The sequence below is a fragment of the Diadema setosum genome, chromosome 4 (genome assembly GCF_964275005.1).
Source record: "Diadema setosum chromosome 4, eeDiaSeto1, whole genome shotgun sequence".
In the NCBI taxonomy this organism is placed as follows: Eukaryota; Metazoa; Echinodermata; class Echinoidea; order Diadematoida; family Diadematidae; genus Diadema; species Diadema setosum.
Window position 1 is genome coordinate 48183870 of NC_092688.1, and position 27613 is coordinate 48211482.

At 37.2% G+C, this 27613-nt stretch overlaps 1 protein-coding gene across 1 annotated transcript; it reads left to right on the forward strand.

The window, feature by feature from the left end:
• On the forward strand, window positions 1-27256 carry LOC140227392 (synaptic vesicle 2-related protein-like). Its single transcript, XM_072307800.1, has 15 exons — window positions 1-214; window positions 989-1074; window positions 1270-1440; window positions 1713-1837; window positions 6967-7030; window positions 7856-7981; window positions 9313-9444; window positions 11303-11376; window positions 11975-12055; window positions 13234-13340; window positions 14290-14401; window positions 18054-18135; window positions 19383-19472; window positions 20313-20426; window positions 27134-27256. Exons 1-15 carry the CDS (start codon window positions 1-3, stop codon window positions 27158-27160), a joined length of 1605 nt encoding a protein of 534 aa, XP_072163901.1. The 3' UTR covers window positions 27161-27256.
• The last annotated feature ends 357 nt before the right edge of the window (window positions 27257-27613 follow it).

Here is a 27613-nt window from a genome sequence, read left to right on the forward strand (position 1 = left end):
ATGGTCAAATTTCGTCGTGGTGGTGGTCAGCCTGCCAGTAGTGGGGGTGAGAATGACTCCCCATCAAGAACCAGTGCTGGTGGAGGGAGCATGGATGAGGTGGACCTTGGATGGGGTGCAGGACTTGGGGCACTGGGGGGAGACAGCCCACTCCGTAAAGGATTTGGATCCTTTGATGAGCAGGCTGAAGCTTCAGCGAGAGGGGAATGTGAAGGTGAGATCATCATCAGAAGTCTCTCCTCTCCATCCTGTCATTTCCTCTCCTTCCACTTATACTTCAGTTGATATTGGGTTTACCAGTGGAGCTCTTGTTTTTCTGCTTTTATAGTTACAAATGTATGTGTAACAGGAATAGCGATTTAATCAAAAGAAAAGCAAATTCCCATTATATTGTGACTGTAGTTATAAGGAAAAAAAAATCATTAGTTATCTACAACCACTAAAGAACTATTCCAAGCATCTTTAAGCTCTTCACTCTATTTCAAAGAAACTATCATGTATTGATAGAGTCTTGACATAATGATTAAAGGTAGTACAGTTGTGTTTACAAAAAATACATATCAAACTGTACATCTTTAAATTTCAAGATTACAAATACTAAATACTAGACTTATTCAGACTGTAAATATGATGGTTTGACTGCTTCAGTATTTTACACATTTAAACCCAATGCTTGTGAGAAGTGGATGTGCTATGATTAAAACCTTTGTGCGCTACACAAATGTATGTGTGCCAATTGGCATAGGAAACCAAAGTCCCTGGCACAGAAATGGTTAAGCCTGTAGGGATTATCAATACTTGGAGGAGAAGCCTGGTTGTGTCTATTTAATGCTCTATTGCTGCTGTTTTAATCTTATCTGCTTGTAAATATGGCATTTCATGATATCATCTTAGAATTAATCCTTTGAACCAGATTAGAAGAAGTTTGAAATAGAAACACCATACTTACTTTCTTAACTGACATTTGATTTCCACCTTGTCACCCTAGATGAATTCTCTGTGGAACAAGCAGTTGAGGCGATAGGATTTGGATGGTTCCAGTTAAAGATATCTGGACTAACAGGATTTTGCTGGGTGAGTATGACGCACCTTATAATGATAAACTGTATTCATTGTTTGTTTTGTCATGTCCTGGAGAAATTATGTTTACATTTCTGCTACTCGTCCTTAGTATACACTCTGTCAATCAACAAAAAGAGTGTGGTGTTAAAAATCTGATGCAGTGGTTACTTTGAGTGCTTGAAATGTCATCTTTCTTGGGTCCATCAGATGGCTGATGCGATGGAGATGATGATTCTGTCCATTCTCTCCCCCATCCTGAGATGTGAGTGGCACCTGTCATCCTGGGAGGAGGCTCTCATCACTACAGTCGTCTTTATTGGAATGTTCCTCAGCTCCACTGTTTGGGGTATGATCTGTGACAAGTTTGGCAGACGAACGGTGAGTGCATCTTCCCACTTACCGAACATGACCATGCAACCTTCCCAGTGATTAACATGCATTTTAATAATATGTATACCAATACCCAATAATGAATTAAAATGTTTTCTGTCCTGAGGCAGGCTGTAGTCTTAATTCAAAAGGAAAATAATTATGTTATCTGGTATGCTTCTTGAGTGGATGAGACTTGATGATTGTGTGAAAAGATTTTTCTTCTTTTTACTGTACAACATAATGACTTATTAACTCTGTGACTATGCTGTTTGTTACAGGGTCTCATAATTTCTGGCTGTTGGATCTTTTACTTTGGGATTGTGAGCAGTTTCTCTCCAACCTATGGTTGGATCCTCATGATGCGAGGGATGGTCGGCATTGGAGTAGGAGGAGTCCCTCAGGCGTGAGTTTTCTCTTCTTTTCTTGTCTTCATCATATGTTTGTGAAATTAATTAGTCCCGTAGGACATTTCATGAATATATGGGAAACTTAAAGATAATATAAAGTTTTGGTACCCTGAATTTCCTTGTCTTAGTTTGTGTTTCAGGTTAAAGTACCTTTCATATAACTAACACTGTGAGACTTACTCGCCCCAAAGTGCTCTCATGTCTTAGTAATCATGCAATAATGGTTTCGTACCAGAGCCACCGCCGTACGGCGGTGAGGTAGTACACGTATTGTATGAAACCATTATTGCATGACAACTGCGACCAGCAGCGTGCAGCCCCATACGCATAGCTAACTGCGACCAGCAGCCCCATACGCATAGCTAAATGGGGCTTCGCATTGTAACATTCAGGATCATGACAGATATAGTATCGCGGGTTATTATCAACTTAAAATCCAAAAATTTCTTCAATTTGAAGACTTACCAGTTGAGTTGAAATATTGAAAACAGGCTTCGGGCAACGTTTGGTTTTGCCAATAGTCCCTTTCTGTTCGAATTGATGACTGAATGTGACTCGGTCGAGAGGACCTTGGGAGAGCTACACTGAATTGACGGCCAGCGCATGCGCGCACAGACATCTTATCCGTTCATGGATTTGAAATTTGTGCGCATGTGATGTGTGCGCATACGCTGGCCGTAGTATTCAGTGTATGTAGCTCTCCCAAGGTCCTCTCGACCGAGTCACATTCAGTCATCAATTCGAACAGAAAGGGACTACTGGCAGAACCAAACGTTGTCCGAAGCCTGTTTTCAATACTTCAACTTAATTGGTAAGTCCTCAAATTGAAGAAATTTCTGGATTTTAAGTTGATATTTACCGGCGATACTAAATCTGTCATGATCCTGAATGCTACAATGCGAAGCCCCATTACGCTATGCGTATGGGGCTACTGCTGGTCGCAGTTAATTGCATGCTTATTCTGCTCTCCTTTGCTTTGGAGTTTGAATTTTGCAGACTGTGAATATGTCATTTTTAGCTCCAAGGCTCAGCTTAGCAAATACTGTACAAATAAGTTTCTTTCTTGAGGCACACTATTAACATTCTCAAACATGTCACAAGCCTCGCAAATTTTTTTACTGCAACCTGTCTATCACTGCTCAAATTGCAATTTAGTTAGTCGGGTGCCAATGCTGCAAGAGATATTCCACACTGAATCTCCTGGCTCAATTTTGGTTGCACACTTTTGTTTCATCTCCCCCTTACTCAGTTTATAAGTAACAGAAGCTATAGAATGCAGAAGCTCACATTGCTGCTTTGACTACTCAAAGACACCTGTCTTATCCTAATTTCGCAATCTCTGCATTGGATTAGTTTTAGAGTTTCGTTGCTTGGTTTACACTGCATTCAAGGTTCAGCTCCTCAGTGTAAAATTTCTTTAGTAAGGCCTGATATATACCTGCCCAAAAATTATACGTATCAAATTCTTGTGGTCTTGTCATTTTAGAATTGACTGAAATGTTAGGAAAAAGAGCCTGTGCATGTCATATGGAACAGCCCTTCTGAAGACATATAGACATGTAAATCATCTCACTCCTTTAAAAATCACTGTAAAATTTTTTTTTTTTAATCAATTGTGTCAATCCTGTATATACAATGTAACTTGATTCATTCATTGTTGACTGTGCCTTGAGCATTCTGCAGAGTAGCTTTGGCTCTGTAAGTCACCTGAGTAAGGAAGTTATTGTTGTTATTAAATAGAAGTAAGTCCTTCTGTAATTTACCATTTATGTCAGCTTGTTATTCTAATATGTTGGTTGCCTAAGGCACCTTGTGATGGGGTAAACTCATAGGTTGTGACTTTACGCATGCATAGGTTGTGACTTCACGCTGCAGTGATTCTATTCAGGGATTGTGGGCAGTTTTGTAGAGACTCAGAGATTAGTTCCTTGTGACAGGATGGTGCATTCATTACAGTCATGTGATGGCTTAAAACACACAATTGCTCTCTCTCTCCACTTTAGATACTCAGTGGCAGACCATTGCATTGAACATTAAGGAATTCATATTGTGCAAACCAGTACCTTAAAGGGGAAGGCTAGTAACTGATCAGTGGGAATCAGTGGAAATGCTGGGAGATGATTGTTCCAATCCTTACGGGATTCATCCAAGAGTACATTATATATCTATTGTTGTGTGAAAATGATTTGCTTCAGAATGGTCTCATATTCGAGTAATGTGCAGTTTAATGCTTCCAGGTTAGCGTCCCTGGTCAGTGACGGAGCATTAATCTGCACATTACTTGAACATGAGACCGTTCTGAAGCAAATAATTTTCACACAACAATAGATATACAATGAACTCTTGAATGAATCCCATAAGGAGTGGAACAATCATCTCCCAGCATTTCCACTGATTCCCACTGATCAGTTACTAGCCTTCCCCTTTAAGCTCAGGCTCTGTACAGATTTGTGTGTATAGGCGTGCTTGTACATGTGTGTAATAATATATTTAGAGAACTCTATGTCTAGTCTCTTTCAATTCTACAGGAGTTTTCCTGAAAATTGTAAATTGGTATCTCTTTATAACTGTCATAATTTAGAGTCTGCCAGATTTGCAGCATACTATTGCATAGGCATTGGTGTACACTAACACATTGTTGCGTACTGTTGCAGAGGCATGGCATGCAGAAACGTAGTGTTGGGTAGACTTAACATGTAAAAATTGCATACAAATGTATTTTTGCACCCTGATGCTGTATGCAGAAAGTAGTATTGTAGTGATCATTCACTGGTTTACCTGTTATTTTTGTATGTAAAGATTTTAATGAAGTGAAATTACCACCATGCATTATTTTACTTCACAATCACTTCAGTCTTACATGCTGTGTTATCAATCTTTACATGACACATTATAATTCTCAAAGTCATGTATTTTGCATGCTGTTGTAAGATAAACTTAACTGTAAGGTCTGGTTCTTCAATGTAACGTGCCTGAGAAAGTTGAGAGTTATTTTTCAAACAAAAGAAATTAAAAAGAAAAAAAAAATTGGGGCGCATGCATCCCCCTTTAATTTTGTAAAGGCACCTCCCCTTGACGGAATTCCTGGATCCGCCCCTGGATACTGGTATTCATATCATTGCATTGAACATTAAGGAATTCATATTGTGCAAACCAGTACCTTAAGCTCAGGCTCTGTACAGATTTGTGTGTATAGGCGTGCTTGTACATGTGTGTAATGATATATTTAGAGAACTCTATGTCTAGTCTCTTTCAATTCTACAGGAGTTTTCCTGAAAATTGTAAATTGGTATCTCTTTATAACTGTCATAATTTAGAGTCTGCCAGATTTGCAGCATACTATTGCATAGGCATTGGTGTACACTAACACATTGTTGCGTACTGTTGCAGAGGCATGGCATGCAGAAACGTAGTGTTGGGTAGACTTAACATGTAAAAATTGCATACAAATGTATTTTTGCACCCTGATGCTGTATGCAGAAAGTAGTATTGTAGTGATCATTCACTGGTTTACCTGTTATTTTTGTATGTAAAGATTTTAATGAAGTGAAATTACCACCATGCATTATTTTACTTCACAATCACTTCAGTCTTACATGCTGTGTTATCAATCTTTACATGACACATTATAATTCTCAAAGTCATGTATTTTGCATGCTGTTGTAAGATAAACTTAACTGTAAGGTCTGGTTCTTCAATGTAACGTGCCTGAGAAAGTTGAGAGTGTGTTTCTAATCTTGTAGATTTAGCTTGGGTGAATTATTGAAAAGGCTTCAGTCTGTGTAACCAATCTGTTTAATGGCAAAGATTGCATAGAATGTTTGTGAAAATAAATAAATACATTTGTTTTTGAACATGTGCAGAATTTGTATCTTCCTGGTTATCTTAGTTGTATATTTCCTTGTCAGCACTGCTTTTGAAGGGACTGTACAGTACTGGTTAAGGTGAGGATTCAGCTTGTAACGTTTTGCGAGATATTTAGAAACCACTCTATGAAATGTTAAAGAGCATACAATTCTAAGGGGAATCAAAAGTTTACTTGATGAAAATCGGTTTTGAAAAGACTGAGATATATAAAAAAAAAGAAAAAACAAAGATCAAAGTTGTGGCCTGTCAATTTTATTAGGATCGCCTTTTTGGATATCTCAGCCATTTCAAGGCCGATTTTCATCAAACAAATGTTGAATCCTTCTTGAAATTACATGCTCTTTCATATTTCATGAGAGGTTTCTCATTATCTCACCAAAAAATGTTATAAACCTGAATCCTCACCTCAACCAGTACTGTACAGTCCCTTTAAAGGTAGGGAATCCCATTTGCATGCCTTAAATGAAGAGTTCTATAAATACAGTGGTATGTTGAAGAGAGCATCATTTTAGAAACTCCCATAAAGTATTGAAAGTGGAAGGTAACATTTAGTACATTTTTTTGCCCGTTAGATTTTGAATTGAATTGTTTTCGGGGCTCACCGTAAATTCCAGTACATTACTAGGCTACCTTTGCAGACCCATGTACTGCATGTGTGTCCATCATGTATATTTTGTAAAGAAAGTTCATCAACACTTACAAACATTTCTATGTACATTCTTGCCACACACTCTATATGTTATTACATCAGCTCTTGTACTTTTAGATTTGTGTTTATAGATCACAAATACAGAAGAATGCAACAAAAAGGCGTAAGTGTGGCTGACTGACAGAACTACTGAGTAGTTGAGTTTTGTGCATTATTCAAATTTTAGATAACTGTTGACTTCCAAATTTCTAAGCAGTGGCCTAAGCAAGTCCCCTGAGGTTCATATTTAATGTTTTGCTGCATTTTGGGAGGTCAGTAAAAGGTATCCCCTACCTTTAAGCGTCATACCGTTGTTGAAAATACCAAAACTTTCACATAGCGAATGATGTATCTGTCCTGTCTTACATCTGCTCTAGTGCAGTGTACATTCTAGTCTTGCTAATTGGTTTTATCATTGATCAGGTGTTAATTTCAATCTGATTTTGTCCTTTTGTTTATCGTGTGATTATGTTTTGGCTGTCTTTCTACAATGCCCAGACACCTAAGTTGAAGTGAATCTGATAAAATTTCAGTTATTTGTGGATTTTCTATTGATTTCCCTCATCACAGGGTCACCTTGTATTCAGAATTCCTGCCCTCAAAGGTCAGAGGCCTGTGTGTGACGTGTATTGAGGTGAGGATTTTCACACCCTACATGGTATACAGATATTCAAAATGCTACATATGTAGCTACACAATACATGCTAGTCTTTTTGGGATGACATTCAAAATGCTAGCTACATGTGACGTGCTGGTCATTTTGTAATGCAAGCAATATTATTGATAAACATGACATCTATGTCTTCTTTCATATATGTATAATGTGTGATAATTAGAATCCTGGTTGCATTCGGATAATTGATGTAAAAAAGCAACAACAGTTGAGTAGGGCAATGAATTGGAAAGTCTCTGAAATATTGAGTGAAGTGAAACATTTTCATTGTTTTCAGCACTACATTTTCCCCTCTTATCCAGCTTTTAAATGTTTATTTGTGAAGAATGATATTAAAGATAAGTGATTATAAAGAGGGAAGTGAATGAAATTTAGTAAAGTAGAATCTGACATCATTGTTTTTAATTACAATAAATATATATCAATGTGTTGATTATGTTATAAGTTTAGTTGCAACCAGAGGCATAAACACACATACACGCACACACACACGTGTGTGTTATATGTGTGTTTCTTTGAATTCACAGACAGGGAGGCATAGATTTTTCTCTCAGAAATATGTCACTCTTGCTTTAATATTCTTTATCAAAATGTACAAACACATACCTGTACAAATATCTTGAGGGCAGTTTTTCTTCAATCCTTCACATATTTGACAGGACAGAATATGTAATCTTTTTGTCTTTCTATTTTGTAGTTTGATTTTATTAAGCTTTTTCAAAATTGTTCGTTAATAGATTCCTTGAACCATTTTCATAATGTTCATCATGTTCCCAATTCATGAAGATATTTTGGGCTCTTGGTACCATCCTGGAGGTGTGTCTTGCTTTGGTTGTCGTGCCAACCCTAGGATGGCAGTACCTTCTCATCTTCTCTGCCATTCCTATGTTGATCTTCATTCTCATGTGTAAGGTAAGAATACCCTCTGTGGTTTTCATTCATGAATGATTCATGAATTACCACAGTAATTTTTTTTTTTTTTTTTTTTTTTTTTTTTTTTTTTTTAAACCTAGGGGATCTAGTAACATATTGCTTACCTGACATGTTTAGGTTACATACTTGTACTTACAATGTACATGTAATCCAACAATGTACAATGTATGTGCATGAGTAGTCGTCGTGTTAGACAAGCTTCAATCAAGCCTTCCGGCATTTTATGAGCAACTGTCAATATGAATGTACGCATAAGAATTTTAGCATATTGATAAACTGGTATGTAAGGTCTTATTTTGAGATGATATGCTCTTTGAAGTCCGATTGAAATTACAATTGTGTTAACGAGAGTGACATGCAATGGATTCTTGATTGTGCTTTCATTACCAGATCCCAGATTGTGATTCTGTTTGGTAGAAGTAGCAGCTGTTTTGTAGATGTAAAATATGTTATTAACACAGAGTGTAACATTAAAATCTCTGCATCTGATTAGATGCAAAAAGACCTCAAAATCTAAGTTTGTCATGTCAAAAGAGTCTCCTGAAAAAGACAGCAAAAATGTCATTTATGTTTGTAATCTGGTTACAATATGGATTATCAAATCTCAAGTCAACTTTGACATAAAAGTTGGCACTTAGAATGTACTGAATGTCACCAGCGGAGAAAGTTACTATCTTGTCTCACTTTGTGAATGATGTGCAACACATTGAGGGAGCCGCTCACCTTTGAATGTTTCTACAGATAAATGGCGGTATATAAATGTTGTTTCATCATCATCATCATCATCATCACTTAAACCCTAGTGTAGATTTTATCAGGAAATAATGTTTCCGTAGAAAATGTATAGATTTCACTCTGAATAGTTGATAATGCGGATTTCACAACATTCTTGATTCTGTGGACAAGATCAATGTAAAAAGAAATTAAAACTTGTTGCAAACTCTGAAACTCTTTTGACTGCATGTACGGATATGGGTACTTGGACGAGCAACTTTTATTGTGATTACATTTCAGTGATGAGACCTTTTTATATCTCTTCTGAATCAAAAAGTAGATATTCATACAAATTTCAGACATTAACAGTACCATCTTACAATTGTACATATCATATGCGAACCTTTTTGTTTTACAACATGAATGTGATATAAGCAAAGCCTGGCCTTGATTTAATTTTGTTCCTTTTTTCTGATTGGTGTTAAGTATATACAGGGGCTTTAATCCGAAGGTTATTCACTGTGAATATCAAACCTGTGTATGGGTGAGAAGATGTAAAACAGTCTGAGATGGATGATGTTATGTTTGTCTTACAGTGGTTGCCAGAGAGTGCTCGGTATCAGGTTGCCTGTGGCAACCAGTCTAAAGCTCATGAAATCCTGAAGAGTGTTGCTCTAAGCAACAACAAACCCATGCCACTGGGCAAGCTAAAGTGTGAGGATACACAGGTGAGTATGGATGGGACTACTGCAGTCTGGATGGAGACATAAAGACATTATGTAATCTAAATACATACATGTACATAATGGCCCGATTTCACGAAGGTGGTACAAATGAAACCATGGTTTAAACCATGGACAAAAACCATGGAGCGCCAAGTGTCGCATTTCATATTTCATTAGGAAATTGATCATTTCGGATCATTTCGTCAACAGAATGACCGTTTCGTTAACAAAGTTATCATTTCGTGGATGAAATATTCATTTAGTTACAAAATGTTGTCATTTAGTTACAAAATGTTGTCATTTCGTTACAAAATAATCTTTTCATCGACGAAATGACTGATAATTCTTAATGAAATATTCCATGCGACACTTGGCGCTCCATGGTTTTTGTCCATGGTTGAAACCATGGTTTCATTTGTTACAAAATAATCTTTTCATCGACGAAATGACTGATAATTCTTAATGAAATATTCCATGCGACACTTGGCGCTCCATGGTTTTTGTCCATGGTTGAAACCATGGTTTCATTTGTACCACCTTCGTGAATTTGGGCCATAAAGTTCACTCCCTATCTATGGTAATCTGTATATTCTCTCTCTCTCTCTCTCTCTCTCTGTAACATGTGAGAGCTTGGTACTAACATATTTCTAAGATCTAAACTCTTTGAATTTGAAGTTTTGGTGGCTTAAAAAAGAAATGTAGTGGTCAGAATTCAAAGGATATGATTTCATCTTGAATTTTAACTGCCCAATTAGGCCACTGAAAGATAAACTTTCTTGTTTAAGAAATTTGGTGGCCCGACATCAATTTGTAGTAGCCTAAGGCCACTGGGCTGCTGCTAATGTTATACCCTGTTTATATACAGTATATATTTATATATTATATACACATTCACACATGTACTGTAAAAGGATATTTTCTTGTGAGTATTTTATGCCCTGGTCTATCAAGTACATGTACAGTAAGATGAATTTTGTGTGTTTTTAATTCCGCAGAATCCAGACATTATACCGTATCCCCCACCAAAAAACCCCCCAATTACAACGGTACCCTCCGCAACGATAACTGTAAAAATAGTGAATCAATCCAGACATAATTTCAGGGTATGAAACTATAACTCACTGCCCACATCTTACAGAAAACCTCATTCAATTTGCTTCAGTGGTCAAAGAGAAATGATGATTTTTGTAGAGCATGTCAGGAATCCCTTCCCTCCAAGTTCTTTCTGTTGTGTTTACACATCAATATGCAGTTCCAAGACCACCCAAGTGCTAAACTTGGAAGAATTAGACTCATGACATGCTTTACAACAATCCACATTTATGGGGTTTTCTGCAAAATGGAGCTAAGGTGTTATATCTTAAGACTCTGAAGTAGCATCTAGACAGTTCAATCACATTGGGTGTTATCACTGCAAAAAAAAAAAAAAAAAAAAAAAAAAAAAAAAAAAATTGGGGGGGGGGGGCTATACTGTATAGTCATACACATAACTTTTATTGTTTTTATTTTCGCACATCTAGTTTGTAGTCACACGAAATGTGCAAAAATTTCCACATTTACATTACTTACATGTATACACACAGAATTTGCCTTATTACAATTCTAACCACTGATAGGATATTGGCTGACTTGTGGATTCCTCATCGGTTTATTTTTGTATTATTTATTATACTCACAGATGTAAAAGTTAGCAAATCTTACAAGTTATCATTTTCTAGTGCTAAGAATCTTGTTTAATAATGGTATAGATCAATGAGAAATATTAATCTCGCTTAAGCATTGAAACTTGATACACAGGGAAGAATGAATGACCTGTAGGCTTGCTTATGGTTGACTATGTTTCTCTGTGTTCTGTTCCCAGAAACGAGGCTCATATCAAGACCTGTTCAGTTCCAGAGAATTAGGAATCACAACGGCACTCCTGCTTTTTATTTGGTGAGTTCACCAACCTTGAGTGATCCTTGTAGTACATTACTGCCAAATAGGAGCAGGAATATATGCACCCATGTCACAGTTGCTTTTTTACTAGGGGAAATATTGGGTATGGCATGTATGATCATTGTGCGTTATCAAAAAATGCATTTTAGAACCACTCGGTCCTAGCTCAACATAGCAGATTTTAATAAGTCATTTGACCTATCTTACAATGCTATGATATGATAAAAATTAAATTCAGTAAACTTTTTGAATACAAATAAGACCAAGCTACAGTTCTTTCGTTATATCAAAATTTCATTATAACCAAACAAATAAACAATAAAAAAACATAGAAAGGATATAATGTTGTGGCCTGAATTTTTATTCCGTTGTAACCGGGATTTCGTTATGACTGTGTTTGTTATAACGGGAGTGCACTGTATTAACATTCAATCATAGGGTAATGTTGGGTCTGCTGTCAGACAATTACCAAGGTACACTTGCATAAGAGTTTGCTTTACCAGAATGTTATAAAGAAAAACAGAACATTTATAAATGTGGGATTTCCCCCAAAGCATTGGTTTTGTAATCAATCTATTTTCATTTCTCTCAACAGGTTTGCCAATGCTTTCTCTTACTATGGTTTGGTTCTACTCAGCACTGAGCTCTTTGCCTACGGGGATTCTTGCTCAGGTTTGTCACTCATGACTAATTGATGTTACAAAGCATGTCATTCATTCTTCTGGATTATTATCATTGTCATCATTAAAAGTAGTCCAAGCAATTTCTCATCATTTGACTCATTCTCATTACAAAGCTCTTGGGTAGATTTACAGCCCTGTATAGTCACACTTGTATTTGTGACCCGCTACAACAAAAAGGTCCTAAAGTCGCGCACGTTCGAAGCCATGAAAATCGAGTTTGAAGTCAGAGCATTAAGATTGGTCAAAACTTACGATTTTCTGATTTTGATATATTATTGAAGTCTAACATGTCTTCTATCATCTGTCGAAATTTTGAAGCAAAATGGTGAAAGGAAAGACCAAAAAATAGCGTTTTTCTGAGCCATGTTTTTTGGCGTTTCAACGAAGCAGAAACTGGTTCGAAAATTTGGATTGAGCGCCACAGATAGGTTCCGCCCCTAACAACGACCGGAGTGATCTCATTGGTCAGTTTGCTGCTTGCTGCTAACCGAAGCGTGAAGCTCGCACACTGCCCAGTCGACTGGTGCGTGCGGGCGGGGTGCGCTATGCTCAGCCGCTTCTCACATGGTCACTGATTGGTTGGTGAGGAGATCGCCGACGCTGATGTGCTTGAATGAACTCTTTGGGGGTTGCTAGGGCTTACCTTCTATTGTCCAGAGGTGAAAACTGACTTGCGTGTGTTGATCGCGATTGCGTCGAAAGGAAGACTTTTAGGGCGCTTTTCTCGAAACAGTGATTTCCCAGACGTCTCGACATGCTCTCTTTTAAACATCGATATCTCCGCAGCCGATTATTTCTATAAAATGTGTTATATATCAATTTAAAGCAGAAAGATTAAGGAATTATACCATGCAATTTTCAAATAATCGACCTCTCCCGACTTTAGGACCATTTTGTTGTAGCGGGTCACATTTGTTATATTTGTTTATATCGTTTCTATCTCTCCCTTTTCCTTTTCTCTTAAACATATAGAACTGTGTGTAATTCACTATTATATCCCTCTGCGCCTCAGAATAGGTCACTAGATCGATGGCACACAACAAATGCTGAATTTATTATCATTATAATTATGCATGACTATTGAATACTAAGTGTAAAGTAATACCCAAGGGAGATTTCAAGGAATGATTTAAATAGACTGATCTCTGTATGGGTCCTACCCAGGTAACAGTGGCAAGAGTGATACAGGAGATGACTTTAACTGCTTTGATGAATGCAAGACTCTGACCAAAGGTGATTACGTCTCATTGCTGTGGACTACAATGGCTGAATTCCCAGGTAAGGATCATCATGAATAATACAACAAAGTGCTTTCAGTGTTCACTGAATGAAGTTTTATTCCATTTCTTTCAGTGAGACTTGCAGGATCTCCCAAAGTGGAGGGCACTTGGCAGTGAGAGAAACACTAATCCATTCTCTTGTGATATCTTTGCAACCAAGAGGTTCAAAAACACTTTCATGCCTCAGAAAGTGTATCATTGTTAGTTGAATGTGCATCTTAGAAGCCTTTGATTTTTACTTTTCTTATGTGTGCCTTCATGTCTATCAGAAAGAAAATTGACTGTGACTGTGGTTCCTGCTGTACAATCAGTTCCTCTTCATCTTGTAATTATTTTGTCATCATCATTATTAGTATTATTAGTCTTGTTGTACATTGTAATTGTCACAAAACTATGACAGTGATCACTGTGCATGTAAGGGCGTGTTTCCAGTGAGCATTTTAACCAAGCAAAGCATAAAAAACCCCAACAGCCTAAAGCCTTCCTGCCCACCTGTCATGGTGGGGTCTCTACATCCCAACAAATTCTTCTGTGACAAGTGTTACATCCACAGGTAGCCTCCTGCATACATCCCACTCTGACGCATTATCACTGAGAGGCATGTATGGAAGCAAAAAAACAAACAAAACAAAAGAAAATGGCCAATAGACCACTGAAGTGATGATGTCACAGTCTTTTGTTTAACTTAGTGAAGGTTCCTCCCAAAATACCCTTACAAAAGGCTTCGGGCAGTGAGTGGGTTGGAACCAGGTTTAAAGTATGGCAAGCAACTGTTGTTCACAGATGTTCAGGTTGTTTGAGGTTGTTTCCATGGCAATGGATGGCAAGGACATCTCACTTCAGCACTCTATTTCAAACAAAGAAAGTTAACGAGACCTTTTCAGAGACCATGTCTAGTGTGTGACCTTTCACACTAGGTAATGATGAATCTCTTTCTTTTTACTCAGGTCTTATCATCACATTCATATTCATTGAGGTCTTGGGAAGAAAAAAGACCATGGCCATCGAGTTTGCCTGTTTTTCCGTCTTCGCATTCCTTCTCTTTCTCTGCACAACAAGGTAAGGAAATGGGAGTGGGATTTGACTTTTTGACACTATGATGTGAAGCTAGAAATATCAAATAGATTGCTTCAAAATTATTCAAATTTTGAAGTAGATTATATCCATACCTGACAGAAATATCATGAGCATATATTTTTTTTTTCAGCATTGGTGAATGAGATTTAGCTTTTATAATCACATTTGGAGCAACACTTTCATGTACCCGCTGGTGTGATGATCTCACAGATCCAGAATGACTTTGGTTCAAAGGTCACTTAGAGCTTTTCCTGATAGGAGTAAATTCTGTACACATTTGATTATGTTATACATTTTCATACATATTTATTGCAGACTCTTTTTATGCCTCTGCCAGGAAGTGTTGCTGAAGGCATTACGTTTTTCAGTTGTCCGTCGGTCCGTCCATCTGTCTTTCTGTCGGTTCATAATAAATTTTGTAAACAGCCTTACCTAAATGAAGCTTTGCATATATATGTATATGTGTATGAGTGAACAAAGCTGCACTTATCATCTTTTTGGCACACACATTCAAGGTCATAGGTCAAGGTCAAATTCAAAAATTTTACTCCCCCCCCCCCCCTTATCTCTACAATGCCTGATGGTATTTTCATGAAGTTTGTGTATGTATGACCAAGTGATGATTTTCTAGAGAAAGTTCTAGACCATTGGGGTCAAAGGTTAAAAGTCAAACTAGAGATTGTAATTTGTCATTACTGACAAATTAAGGTGATCCGATTTTTTTTTAATCAATGATTCGAGTCCTGATCGCAATAGGCATGACCATACAAGTTTCGTCTGTGTTTAGAGACATTGGCCGTGTGATGTTTGGATTCTCATTTAGAAAAGGGAGTCATATCTGCCATCTTTGGTACCAAATTCTGTATACACTGAATAACGAAGATACAGCAACAAATACATATGACCCTTGACCCATCTGTACACTCCCAAGATGGCATCTGAGGAAAAAGTGGTTATTTTGTGAAATGATTCCTGCGACATCGTCTATATACGTGTGCAAAATATGGCAAAGATAGGACAGGTATTCACCAAGATACAAAATGCAACATTTGTGACCTTTGACCCTTATTTACATACCCAAGATATTGTCCAATCAAGTAGTTGTTATTGCATGAAATAATGTACGTGACATAAACTAAACATGTGCAAAATATGGGGGTGATAGGGTGTGTTTTTCTTGAGTTATTGCCAGAAAAGTTGCAGAAAGAAAGAAATATCTGAATACATCGAAGATAAGCTTTAATTTTAACCAAGATTTTTCACGTGATTCCAACATTGTATGAAAACACAAAGGGCACATAACGATAGCGCAAAGTCTCAGCTACAACATATTAAAATCTGGGAGAAATTCACCGAAGGGTAAGTGAGCTAGTCGTCGATAAAGACAATCATGTCAATTTTCATATCTAGAAAAATTCCCTCCCATAGAGATAACACGTAATAACGAAGATACAGGAAGAAGTACATATGACCTTTCACCCCACTTTGCACAGACAAGATGGCATCTGAGCAAAAAGTCGTTATTTTGTGAAATGATTCTTGTAACATGGTCTTTACGTGTGCAAAATATGGGAAAGATAGGACATGTATTTACTAAGATACAGGATGAAATATTTATGACCTTTGACCCTAATTTACATACCCAAGATGGTGTCCGATCAAGTAGTTGTTATTTCATGAAATAATGTACGTAACATGAACTAAACATGTGCAAAATATGGTGGTGATAGGGGCTGTCTTTCTTGAGTTATTGCAAAGAAAGTTGCAGAAAGAAAGAAATATTTCAATACATCGAAGATAAGCTTGAATTTCAACCAAGTTTTTGGACGTGATGCCGACGTCGTATGAAAAAACGAAGGGCACACTTACGATAGCCCAAAGTCTCAGCTACAACATATTAAAATTTGGAAGAAATTTACCGAAGCATAAGTGAGCTAGTGCTGGAGAAAGATAGTCATGTCAATTTCAATTTCCAGAAAAACTGCACTCCCATAGAGATAACACGTAAACTGGTCAAATTTGACAAGATTACTTTCAATCCATTTTTACGAGGTGATGCCGTCATCCAATCAAAATGCTGTTATTATATTAATGAAAGAGCATTTAATAACCTACAACATACTGAAATTTGTGTGAAAATCGGCAAAGGATAAGTGAAATACGCTCGAGTGAACTTGAATTTTGATGACGTCATTTTGAAAATTTACTTTTTTTACTTTATTAAGATATTTGATATCTTTTAATCATTTTTTCAGCATCGCCAACCCATGAAATGACATGTACAACTCATCAGCTTTCAGAATATGTAAAGAAAATAGGGGGTCACCGTCCATCCTGACGAGTAAAATCGGATTCAAAATTGGCGGTTTTTTGGCATAGTTGCACTGTATATCGCCATTGACGCGCGCGCGGAATTTCAACTTTGACGGGCCCTTATGACGTCATATTGAGTCGGATTGACTTGAAACTTGGTAGAAATATTCCTTGACTTTTCAGGTATCCGATCGAAGTGAAAAAACGGGAAATTTCTATTGCATATGAGCTGTGCGTGCACATATGTGCGCGCGCGTACGCGTCCGTCCAATTTTTTCAATTTTTCAAAAAATGCTCTAAATGGTCTGAAACGTGTGCAAAAAAGTTTTGAGCTCGATTGGAGTATACAAATATTTCAACGCGCGCGTACGCGCACGTTTTAAGGGTAGAGATGGATTTTGAGAATATGAGTAGAATGCACATAACTTGAAATATATGTGACGTAAATTTCATTGAAAAATTGCATTCCAGTAATGAGATATGATAGAGAATGTGTTTTCATATAATGACGTCATAGTGACGTCACGGTCAACTGATCACAATGATGCATTAGATTTGTTGTCTTTAGGACATGATGCATACATGGTATAATTTTGAAATTGATAGGCAGGGGACTTTCTGAGCTAACCTCTGCACAACTTTTGGGGAGAAATAAAGAAACAAACAAAGAAGAAGAATAAAGAATCAGTACAGATACAGAAGGTGATCCGAGAGGATACTCGGATCACCTAATGAAAATGCTAATATTTTTCTCCATATCCCGAAAGTAGCTCAAGGTATCGTCATGAAACTTAGTGCATATACATGTACTGCCTGACAATGATTCTCTTGGGAAATTTTGGGTCATGAGGTCAAAGGTCAGGTCAAATGCTAAAATAAATCTACTTACTGCTGAAATTATAATATTTCAACACAGCTAAATGTACATTAGAAATGACTCAATGTATCCCATTAATTAACAAGGTATATACAACACATACATTATACTACACAATGATTCTGAAGGAAAAGATGTGGCTCATGGGGTCAGAGGTTAGGAGAAAATGCTAAAGTTTCAATACTCAGAAATATTGCCATGAAGATTTGTATATTGCCAGATAGTGATTATTTGCCACGGAGGCCTACCAGTTGCCAAAGCAGTATTATTAGTTTCATTATCGAGTCAATAAGTGAATTCAGGTGTTGATATTGTGAAAGATAACAGTTACATGTACAGTTAAGTACATAAAAATCAAAATTTGTGTTAGGTTGCTGATTGTACAGTTATTGTTGTTATCATACTTCTTTACAAGTTGTGATAATTTCATCTTTCCTCCTCTAGAACTGTGCTGACTATTTTCCTCTTTGTGGCTCGAGCATTCATATCAGGCGGTTTCCAGGCAACCTATGTCTACACTCCAGAGGTATGCCTCGTAACTTTGTCTCATTGTGGCTTTTATGGGTTGAAAAAGAGACACACATTATTCACAGGCAATCTGATATCTTCTCATATCTTTTTTATAGTATTCATAGTGTCCGTTCGTAACACTTTGAGAGAAGTGCAGAAGATTTATTTTACGAGGAGTGTGAATTGTCTATTTTTTACTTAATGTTAGACAACGCCATCACTACAAATGTTGATGTTGTTGTTCTTTTAGTTTTGTGGAGCTCTCTGCCGGGTGGGCAATTTACTCCAAAAAATATATTGAATTCAAATATTCATTTAAATTCAATTATTAAAAAACATAAACTACTTCTAATTATTTACAAAATCTAATTATATTTATTTTTAATATTTACAAATGAGATATTTACAGAGAAAGAAAGGGGACAGGTTTTAGGAAAAGATGTCGCCTGCCTACTCCTGCACCAAAATGCAAGGTTACGCCGTTCCCGTCGGCCAAGCAGGTAGAGGACCCGCCCGCCGACACCGGTGAAGTCTCGGCCTTTCCCGGGGGCAGGCGCCTCTAGTGACTTATCGGCCTAGGTGTTATATTATTATTAGCTTAGTAGGCAGGGACATCATGGAAGAGGAGGAATGATAGAAGAATAGCGGAAAGGGTGAGGATAGAACAGAGAAAACAGACAGCTAGGGGGATGGAGGGTGCTGAGCTCCTCTCTCTGACATAGGGTCAGCCCGTTTCCAAGATTACAAAAAAGGGTGTGAAAAATGAATCACTCATAAGAGGCATTGCCACGAGCCATTGATGATCCTGGCCTGAGAGAAAAGTACCGGTATAGAAACCAAGACATGCATGTTTAAGTTGAAAGCTCACCACCAAAGTACATTTTTTTTCTATGCATGGTTGAAAAATCATTCATTCATTCATTCATTCATTCATTCATTCATTCATTCATTCATTCATTCATTCAGTCAGTCAGTCATTCATCCTTTTTCTATCTCCAACAAAACATGAAAATAGTACATATTATAATGTTTTTTCTCCTGGAGATTAGTACATATATTAACATTACAAAGTATGATACGTGAAATTTACAAGTATGTCATTTATAAGGAAGGTAAAAAGAAAAATTACCAAAAAAAAAGAATGATAAGCTGCAAGGCAAAACAAAATAAATGAATAAAAAACTGATCAACAAAATTATGTGACATATTTTCACACAAGATAGAAAAATGTGTTGCTTATCTGATGTTTGTATACTTCCCTAGGTATATCCCACAGCCATGAGGGCAGTAGGTCTGGGAAGCTGTAGTGCTGCAGCTCGTATTGGTGCCATTATTACGCCATTTGTAGCCCAGGTAGGTGTCAAAATAGATTAATAATCCATGGTTTAGCTGATTTTGTTCTCTAATGTTACTAGTGAATTTGCAAGACAAGACTATGACAGTCTTCTTCTGTCATATGACACAGTCCTCCATTTTACTTTGAAGTACATTTTTTTGATATTTTATATATTTTGTATGTGTTTTTTTTAATATAATCTGGAAATAAATACAAGCATACAAACAAACAAACAATGGGGTGAGTGAGGGGTTGTAGACTCATGAGTTGATATCTAAGCTGTGGATCCAGTCCAGGGCAGCATCACTTGCTTGAGCAAGCTCCTCAAACCTGCCTGGGAACTCCCGCAGGTGGCAGTCTTCCACAATGTGACACAGGGTTTGGTCTGGATGGCTGCAGTCACACGCCCGGCTAGCCAAAAAACCCCATTTGAGTAGACAGTGGACTGTCCTAAAAAGCAAAAATACCACTACACAGTGTTCAATATAAGATGTGCAATAAGCCATTGAATACTTACATAAATGTATTGAACCATTGTGTTGCAGATAAAAATGTATTAACATTGAGCACTGGTAAACTGCTCATTAATCGATTGGGTTGTATTCGTGTTGAATTGTATGTAGAAAAGAAAGTATGTTACACGGTTTGATTTGGGAATCATGATTTTTTTCCCACGATGAATTGAAAGAGATTTTATAGTGTGTCCTTCTGTCTCATGTTTCAAATAGGTAACATTCGTGCTTCATAAAGACGCTAACTGTATTCAGTTTGTTGAAAGGATGAAAATTACTTGAAAACCACAGCAGCATTTTAGCTGTTCAGGTGTATGATGTCTTTGTTATTCTTTCTTGCAAAAGGTATTGTTGCCCATCTCCAAGAACCTAACAGTGGGTGTGTATGGTGCTGTGTGTTTAGTGGCTGCCCTTGCCTGCCTGCTTCTTCCTATTGAGACCAAAGGACGTGCCATGCAGGTAAATTCTTCATTTCTATCTCAAGATAAATGAAGCAAATTAATGCATTTACTACTTCTTTCTCATATGCCAAAAAAAATAAAAAATAAAAAAAAATTATGAAGATTTTAGTTTTTGATTCTTTTATAAGCTTTTCATCTCTGTCTTGTGATGTTGTGTTTGCAACATTTGTATAAATGCAAAGTTTATTTCATTTGGAGTTGTTGAAGCATTCACAGTACATTGCTCGACTCACCGATATCTGTTATTACCTTTGACAGTTTATTGCCACCAGGAAAATTGAGTACATTGTTGTTGATGTTTGCTAGAATTCTAATCAGTTTTCAAGATAAAGTAGTCACAATAGTACAGTGGCATAGTCAAATATTTTTAGACCATTTTGTCCAATTTTGTCTAAAATCACCAAATTTGGCACACATGTAAACTGATATTTTGAAGATTACAACATTGTGCGATGTTGCATATAGAAAATTTTATAGAGAAATACAGACGTGGCATCCCTAGGGGGTAGGATCTCAATTTGTTTAGTTGGGACTATATCCCCTCTAGGGGCCCCAGAGGGGTCGCCTTTAATTTAATCAATTTTCAAAAATCTTCTTCTCTAGAGCTTGAAGTGATAGAGCTATGTTAGTGCAAGAAGTGAGTGTATTGGTGACTGTAGTTTCAAGTTTGTTCATGGCAGATCCAGGGTTGCCTCTCTTAGGACCCTGTGAGGGGAGGGAAAGGGTCCAAATTGGGGTCCAAATTTCACAATTTCATCTGTGTGTAAACACATGGTCAAATTTGTCTCTGAACTTGGCAGGCATTATCACCAGCGTGACAGAATGTATTTCTGTACAAATCAGAAATACCCTGAGTAAAGACATTGGTGATTGCACTTTCAAAATTGATTATGGTAGATCCAGGGGTGGCCCCGTCAGGGCCAACTTTCGGGTTTACCATAATGGGGGCCGAGTTTTTGTCTTGCCTGCAGAGCAGAAGCCAGACATAAGCATCACTTTTCTGTCAGTGGCGGTGGCAGCACCACCATCAACAATTTGATGTACTCTCCCTCCCTTTCCATAGCTTTGACCTATGACCACCAAACTCACACCACAGGTACAGAACCTAAAAATGCTGGTCGTGTTAAAATATGGGTGAATTCCAATAAAGTCAAAAGTCAAAAAACTTGCATTGAAAAATAATATTATCACTACTGCGATATGTAGGAGAGGCATCGCTTGGTGTTTGCCTTGTTACATTTTGATTTTGTTTTTGAGAATGTGTGCTTAATTCTACATACTTGTTGGATGTTTTTTTGCCAGTGTGATGGAATATAATACAAATGGATGCATGCCCCTGGAGACCCTCAAAGCTCAAATTTTCTGTGTTCTTAGGTAGTAATCTGCAGTTATACATGGAAGGTGAACTTGCAATACTTGGGTTAGCGCAGAAAACTGTGGTCTCTTGTTTTTTGAAAAAATGGCTGCCTTTCAGGGGATTTCCTTGGCAAATTTTAAGAGTGCTCAATGTCCAGATCTATGCAGAGTAGTTGATCTACATTTGTACCAAATTTGTTGATTTTAGAAAAATTGAGCAATCATTTCATTTTGCCACTGGACTATGATGAGATTTGTGAGAGAAGCTTGGTCTGTAGGTTTCAATGTACTCGTTGTTGTCTGTCTGTTTGTGTGTGTTTTTTTTAAACAGAATTGTGTGTTTTACAGAAAATGAATAATGCATTTCCCAGATGAAGATGCTTGAATGTGAAAAAGTACATAAATGATGAAAGAGGGTATTCAACGTAATGCAAGAGAGTACCAGATTTCACTGTCCTAACTGGGTATCAATATTGACCTTTGCTAGCAAGTGTTGACTTTGATAAGAACACAGGAAAGAAACATTTTCTCTCACAGGCTGGAGGCTCATCGGTGTCAGCCTAAAATCTGTGGTAAGAAAGGTGACTTGGTATACATTTGAATATTACACCTGCCTGACAAGTTTGACAAGTGAAACCTCTCTCTTCTAACACATTCTTGCCTTCAACTAGAACATCGCATTCATGTAACACTTCCCTCCTTCCTTGCAGCACTGTGCATTTAGTAGTTTATCCTGTTGAGGACGAGTCCCGAGTACACTCAGGCCATAGGCGCCGGAAGTGGGGGGGCAGGGGGGGCGGCCGCCCCCCCAATCCAAAAAGTGGGGGGGCAAAACGCATTTTTGCCCCCCCAAAAAGCCCCCCCCCCAAAAAAAAAAATAATAATAATAACAATGATAATAAAAATAAATGAATAAACAAAGAAAATAAAATAAATATGTATATATATGAATAAAAGGGAAAAAATATGGCTACAAACGGCAGCTTTTTGACTGTAAAATGTCAAAATTTTCAAGCTCGCTCGCTTCGCTCGCATCCAGCAGTTGAGCCCGGTGCGCCTCCCCCTTAATTTCTAAAGCGAAAAACATAGCTACGACGGCAGTTGTTGCACTCTAGAATGTCAAAATTTTCAAGCTCGCTTGCTTCGCTCGCTCGCATTGAATCGTTATGCCATTCTCCTAATGTTGCTGACAGTAATTGCCAGTAGCTGCGCCCGATGCCCCCACCCCTTAATTTCCAAAGCGAAAGATAAATATAGCTACAAACGGGAGTTTTGGGACTGTAAAATGTCAAAATTTTCAAGCTCGCTCGCTTCGCTCGCTCGCATTGAATCGTTATGCCACTCTCCTAATGTTGCTGCCAGTAATTGCCAGCAGTTGCGTCCGATGAACCCCCCCCCCTTAATTTCCAAAGCGAAAGATATAGCTACAAACGGGAGTTTTGGGACTGTAAAATGTCAAAATTCTCAAGCTCGCTCTCTTTGCTCGCTCGCATTGAATCGTTATGTCATTCTCCTAATGTTGCTGCCAGTAATTGCCAGCAGTTGCGCCCGATGCGCCGCCCCATTAATTTCCAAAGTGAAAGATAAAGCTACAAACCCCAGTTTTGGGACTGTAGAATGTCAAAATTTTCAAGCTTGCTCGCTTCGCTCGCTCGCATTGAATCGTTATGCCATTCTCCTAGTGTTGCTACCAATAATTGCCAGCAGTTGCGCCTGATGCGCCCCCATTTATTTCAAAGCGAAATATGTAGCTACAATTAAAACTCCAGTTTTGGAACTGTAGAATATCAAAATTTTCAAGCTCGCTCGCTTCGCTCGCTCGCATTTTATTGTTATGCCATTCACCTTATGTTGCTGACAGTATATAATTTGTCGATCGTTTCACACCGTCATTCCATAATCCATGTAAGGAAAACTTACAATGTTCCTCAATGACTGCGTTGTTGAATGTATCACATTCCGTAATGTATTGTAGTCCCATTATTGGTCACGCACACACGCACAAGCATACAGACCGTCAAAATTACTTTATGGGTTCCCCCATGTTTCGACCCTCCGTACGCCACTTTACATATGTATATATATATATATATATATATATATATATATATATATGTATAATAGATGTGTGTGCGTGTGTGTGTGTGTGTATGTGTATATTGTGTAACATATGCATGGTCTAATCTTGAGCCCCCTCCAATGTTTGCCCCCCCAATCCAAAACTGCTTCCGGCGCGCCTGCTCAGGCAAGTGTCTATGGGAAATGCGTGTTGTAGCAAAATCAAAGCGTCCTCAACGGGTTAAGAGCTTTCTGCCTGAAGCTGATGTTACTACTTACAGCCACTCTAACATACGCAATCAAAAGACTGTACATTATAAAATGCTATGTAGAGAGTGGTGTTCAACAATGTTTCCAGCTTGTGATGTGAGCTGCATTGTCTTATGAATGCCTCTGATATTATATATATATGTACAGTATGTCCCCCAAAAAATTACAATCAGATTTTCGCATTGATAACATCCAATACGATTAAACTGTCTAAATGCTCCTTCAGAGTCTTAAAATACAATATCTTAGCTCTATTTTGCAGAAAACCTCATTCAATTTGGTTAAGTGGTCACAGAGAAATGTGGTGATTCTTCCAAGTTTAGCACTTCGATGCTCTTGTGTGTGAATACAATAGACAGAACTTGGAGGGAAGAGATTTCTGACATCCTCTACAAAACTCCTCATTTCTCTTTGACCACTGAAGCAAATCGAATGGGGTTTTCTGTAAAATGTGGGCAATGAGTTATAGTTTCATACCCTGAATTTGTATTTAGATTGATTCACTATTTTTAAAGATTTTTGGTACATACGGTAGAAGATCATCAGGTGAAAATGAGAGGGGCGTTAAGTTGCCACTAAACTCATAGTGTTTGAGACTAATGTCCTTCTCATTCTCAACTGACAAAGTGAAGCTTGGAAAAGAAAGGATCTGATGAAAAAACATGGTAAATGCTCAGAAAAGATCAAATCTGTTAGTGGCAAAATTTACAATACAATTGTTTTGTTTCATGTGAATGGTATGTATAAGCCATTCCATTAATGGTACATATACTAGTGGATGTGGTCAGAGCAAAAGAAAAGAAAAAGAAAACGAAAAATTTTCATTTCTTTTGCATGCATTTAGCCATTTGGCATCCTGATCTACTTGAACATCATTTTACAGCATGTTCAGAATAAGGAGAGAGCCAATCTGCCAAGTTAAAGATCATTCAGACGTGTTTTGCCAAGGATTCTAGCATTTGTCTGTCTTGTCTTTGGCTTATCTGCTCTGATTTCCTGGTTGTGATTACAATCTTGATGTGAAAAAGACACAACATTTTTAAAAGTTCCTCTGAATTCTTATTCGATTTTATACAGTATTAGCTGTTATTTTTGCAAATTTTCCGAGTCACTGTTTGTCTGCAAATTTAACAATGCGCAAAAATGTCACCATGCACTCTGGGAATAGTGCACTAACAATATCCTCAGTGTCAATTCACAAAAACATCATCTTGCAAAAATGTCTGTGACCTCGTTCATTCCTGAAAAGATCTGTATGCGAAAATAACAGTTTAAACAATAACTGTACACATGCTATTCACCACTAGTATATTCTGCTATTTTCATATAAACATGCTGTCAGCTTGAACGAGTGTGTACAATTTATACAATGTATGTATCATGTAATACACATGTAATTTTTAGAGAGAGAGAGAGAGAGAGAGGTAAAGTGGGCAAGTTGTGCAAACATGATTGGCATGGACAGCTTTTGTTGCACATTTGCTGATGTGCAACAATTTTTGTCTTAAACTCATGCAAAATCTCACATTTGAACCAGAAAATTCATATAAGACTGCTAATTCTTTGAATTATTATATTTTCTTTGCCTGCATAAAACAACTATCTACTGTATACGCCATATATTTCGCGAGTCTAAATTTTCGCGAACTGGGAATTCCTGACGATTTCGCGAGTGATTAAATTCGCGATCGTGGAGTCCTGGACTGAACAAAGAAGTGTACATGCGTACGTCACATTCACATCAGAATCAGAGTCAATATTTTCGTGTGTCCTTAATTTCGCGAATAGCACCCGACTCGCGAAATTCGCGAAAATAAAAACCTCGCGAAATATTCGGTGTATATAGTAAATCAATGCATTTACATAACCATGCTATTATTGATATTATTTCATAATATATATATATATATATATATATAAATTTGAATCTAGCTTAGAAAATAACATGATTTACTAATTCAAACACTGACAAGTGGCTTCAAGGCCTATGTATTACAGTTATGTACTGATAGAACAATGGAGGCCTCATTTTTACTTCCAGACTTCAATATTGAATGTTGTAACAGCTCTTTATTCCTCAATAATTGATAGAAAGCAAGACTTGAAGTGTCTATAGTGTGTATATCATCTTACTAATATCATCGGCTTGAAGTGTTTCTGCTGTGGGAAAAATAATTTTTGAAACTCTATCATTCTATCTTTATCCATATACAAAAAGGGGGAAACAACTTATCAATGAAAATGCCCCACTTCTTACATTACAGAGTTAATGCCACTCTATCTGTATCAAAACTAATATGAGATGAGCTCAAGTAACATCAACCCTTCCCCTCCCCCTCCCAATCCCCCTTCCCATGTAATGGTACAGTCTGAATGGTCTTAATTAGAAATAATACAAGATGAGTGCCATATACTGGGAAATTAATTCCTTTGGATGAAAGCAATAGGATCATATAAGAAGGAAGATACAGATGCAGAGCAAGTGAATGTGTAGCCTCTTGCCAAGTCTTTTGTTTTTACTGTGAAATCTTGCTTGCCCTTGTTGTAAATTCAAAACTTGTTGATTTCTTTCTTTGGTATGAGTGGATATAGATTTGATTTGTGTCACAGGTTTCATGCTTTAGCACTGTTTGATCTACATGTAGGATAGATACCTTAATTCATATTTTCACCTTTGTTTTAATATCTTCATTTATGGCTGTTAGAGCAAACTGCAAAGGAAAAGAGTCAAGTCAGAGTAAATTTTGTCAGTTTTGAAGAGAAGATGAAAAACTTTGGAAGCAAAATATGACCACAGCAAATGCACAGGTACAAACTAGTTCTGTACTTTTTAAAAGTTACCATTTTCTCAATGAATTGATAATGATTTGAAACTTCAATTTGTCAGCAGTGGTATTGATTCTTATAATTCATGCTGCAAAGTATACAGTATTTAAATGCAGAACCACTTAACTCTTATACTCTGCTGGATGACATTGAGTACACTGATTATTTTCTATTTGTTTTATTCTCTCATCATAGTCCTCTGCAAATTCTCAGTCATCATAAAACTTCCTGAACACGGAATTTTCATCCCATCATCCAAGCTGAAGTCCATATCATCATGTCTGGTATGATTATGATGCTGTACTACTTTGTTGAGTATAAACCTAAATACTGTATAGGCTTTACAGGTTCTAAGTTGTGTGTTATATCAAGGTGATGTTGATTATGTATTCACATTTAGCGTGCAACTGGTAGAGGTTTATTTGAATACTGAACAATCTTAATGATACTGAGTCTTCTGAGATTTTTTTTCTTTTTTTTCTGATCAAAAATATATATTTCGGAACAGCTGTTACATACTTCAAGATCTCGTGACGCATTCGGAAGAATAAAAAAACAAACAAACACAAACTAATGAGTTAATAATGTTGTAGATGGCTGGCATGAAGAAGTATTGAGTGGAATTATATTTTGCCAGTGCTACAGTCAATGACTCATGGAAACTATCTTTACAGA

Excerpts from the sequence above, each read along its gene's own strand:
- LOC140227392 (XM_072307800.1), top strand. The coding sequence starts at position 1 with ATGGTCAAATTTCGTCGTGGTGGTGGTCAGCCTGCCAGTAGTGGGGGT. Across the intron at positions 1,441-1,712 it reads ACAAGTTTGGCAGACGAACG|GGTCTCATAATTTCTGGCTG; the intron begins GTGAGTGCATCT and ends TGTTTGTTACAG. Across the intron at positions 11,377-11,974 it reads GCACTCCTGCTTTTTATTTG|GTTTGCCAATGCTTTCTCTT; the intron begins GTGAGTTCACCA and ends TTCTCTCAACAG.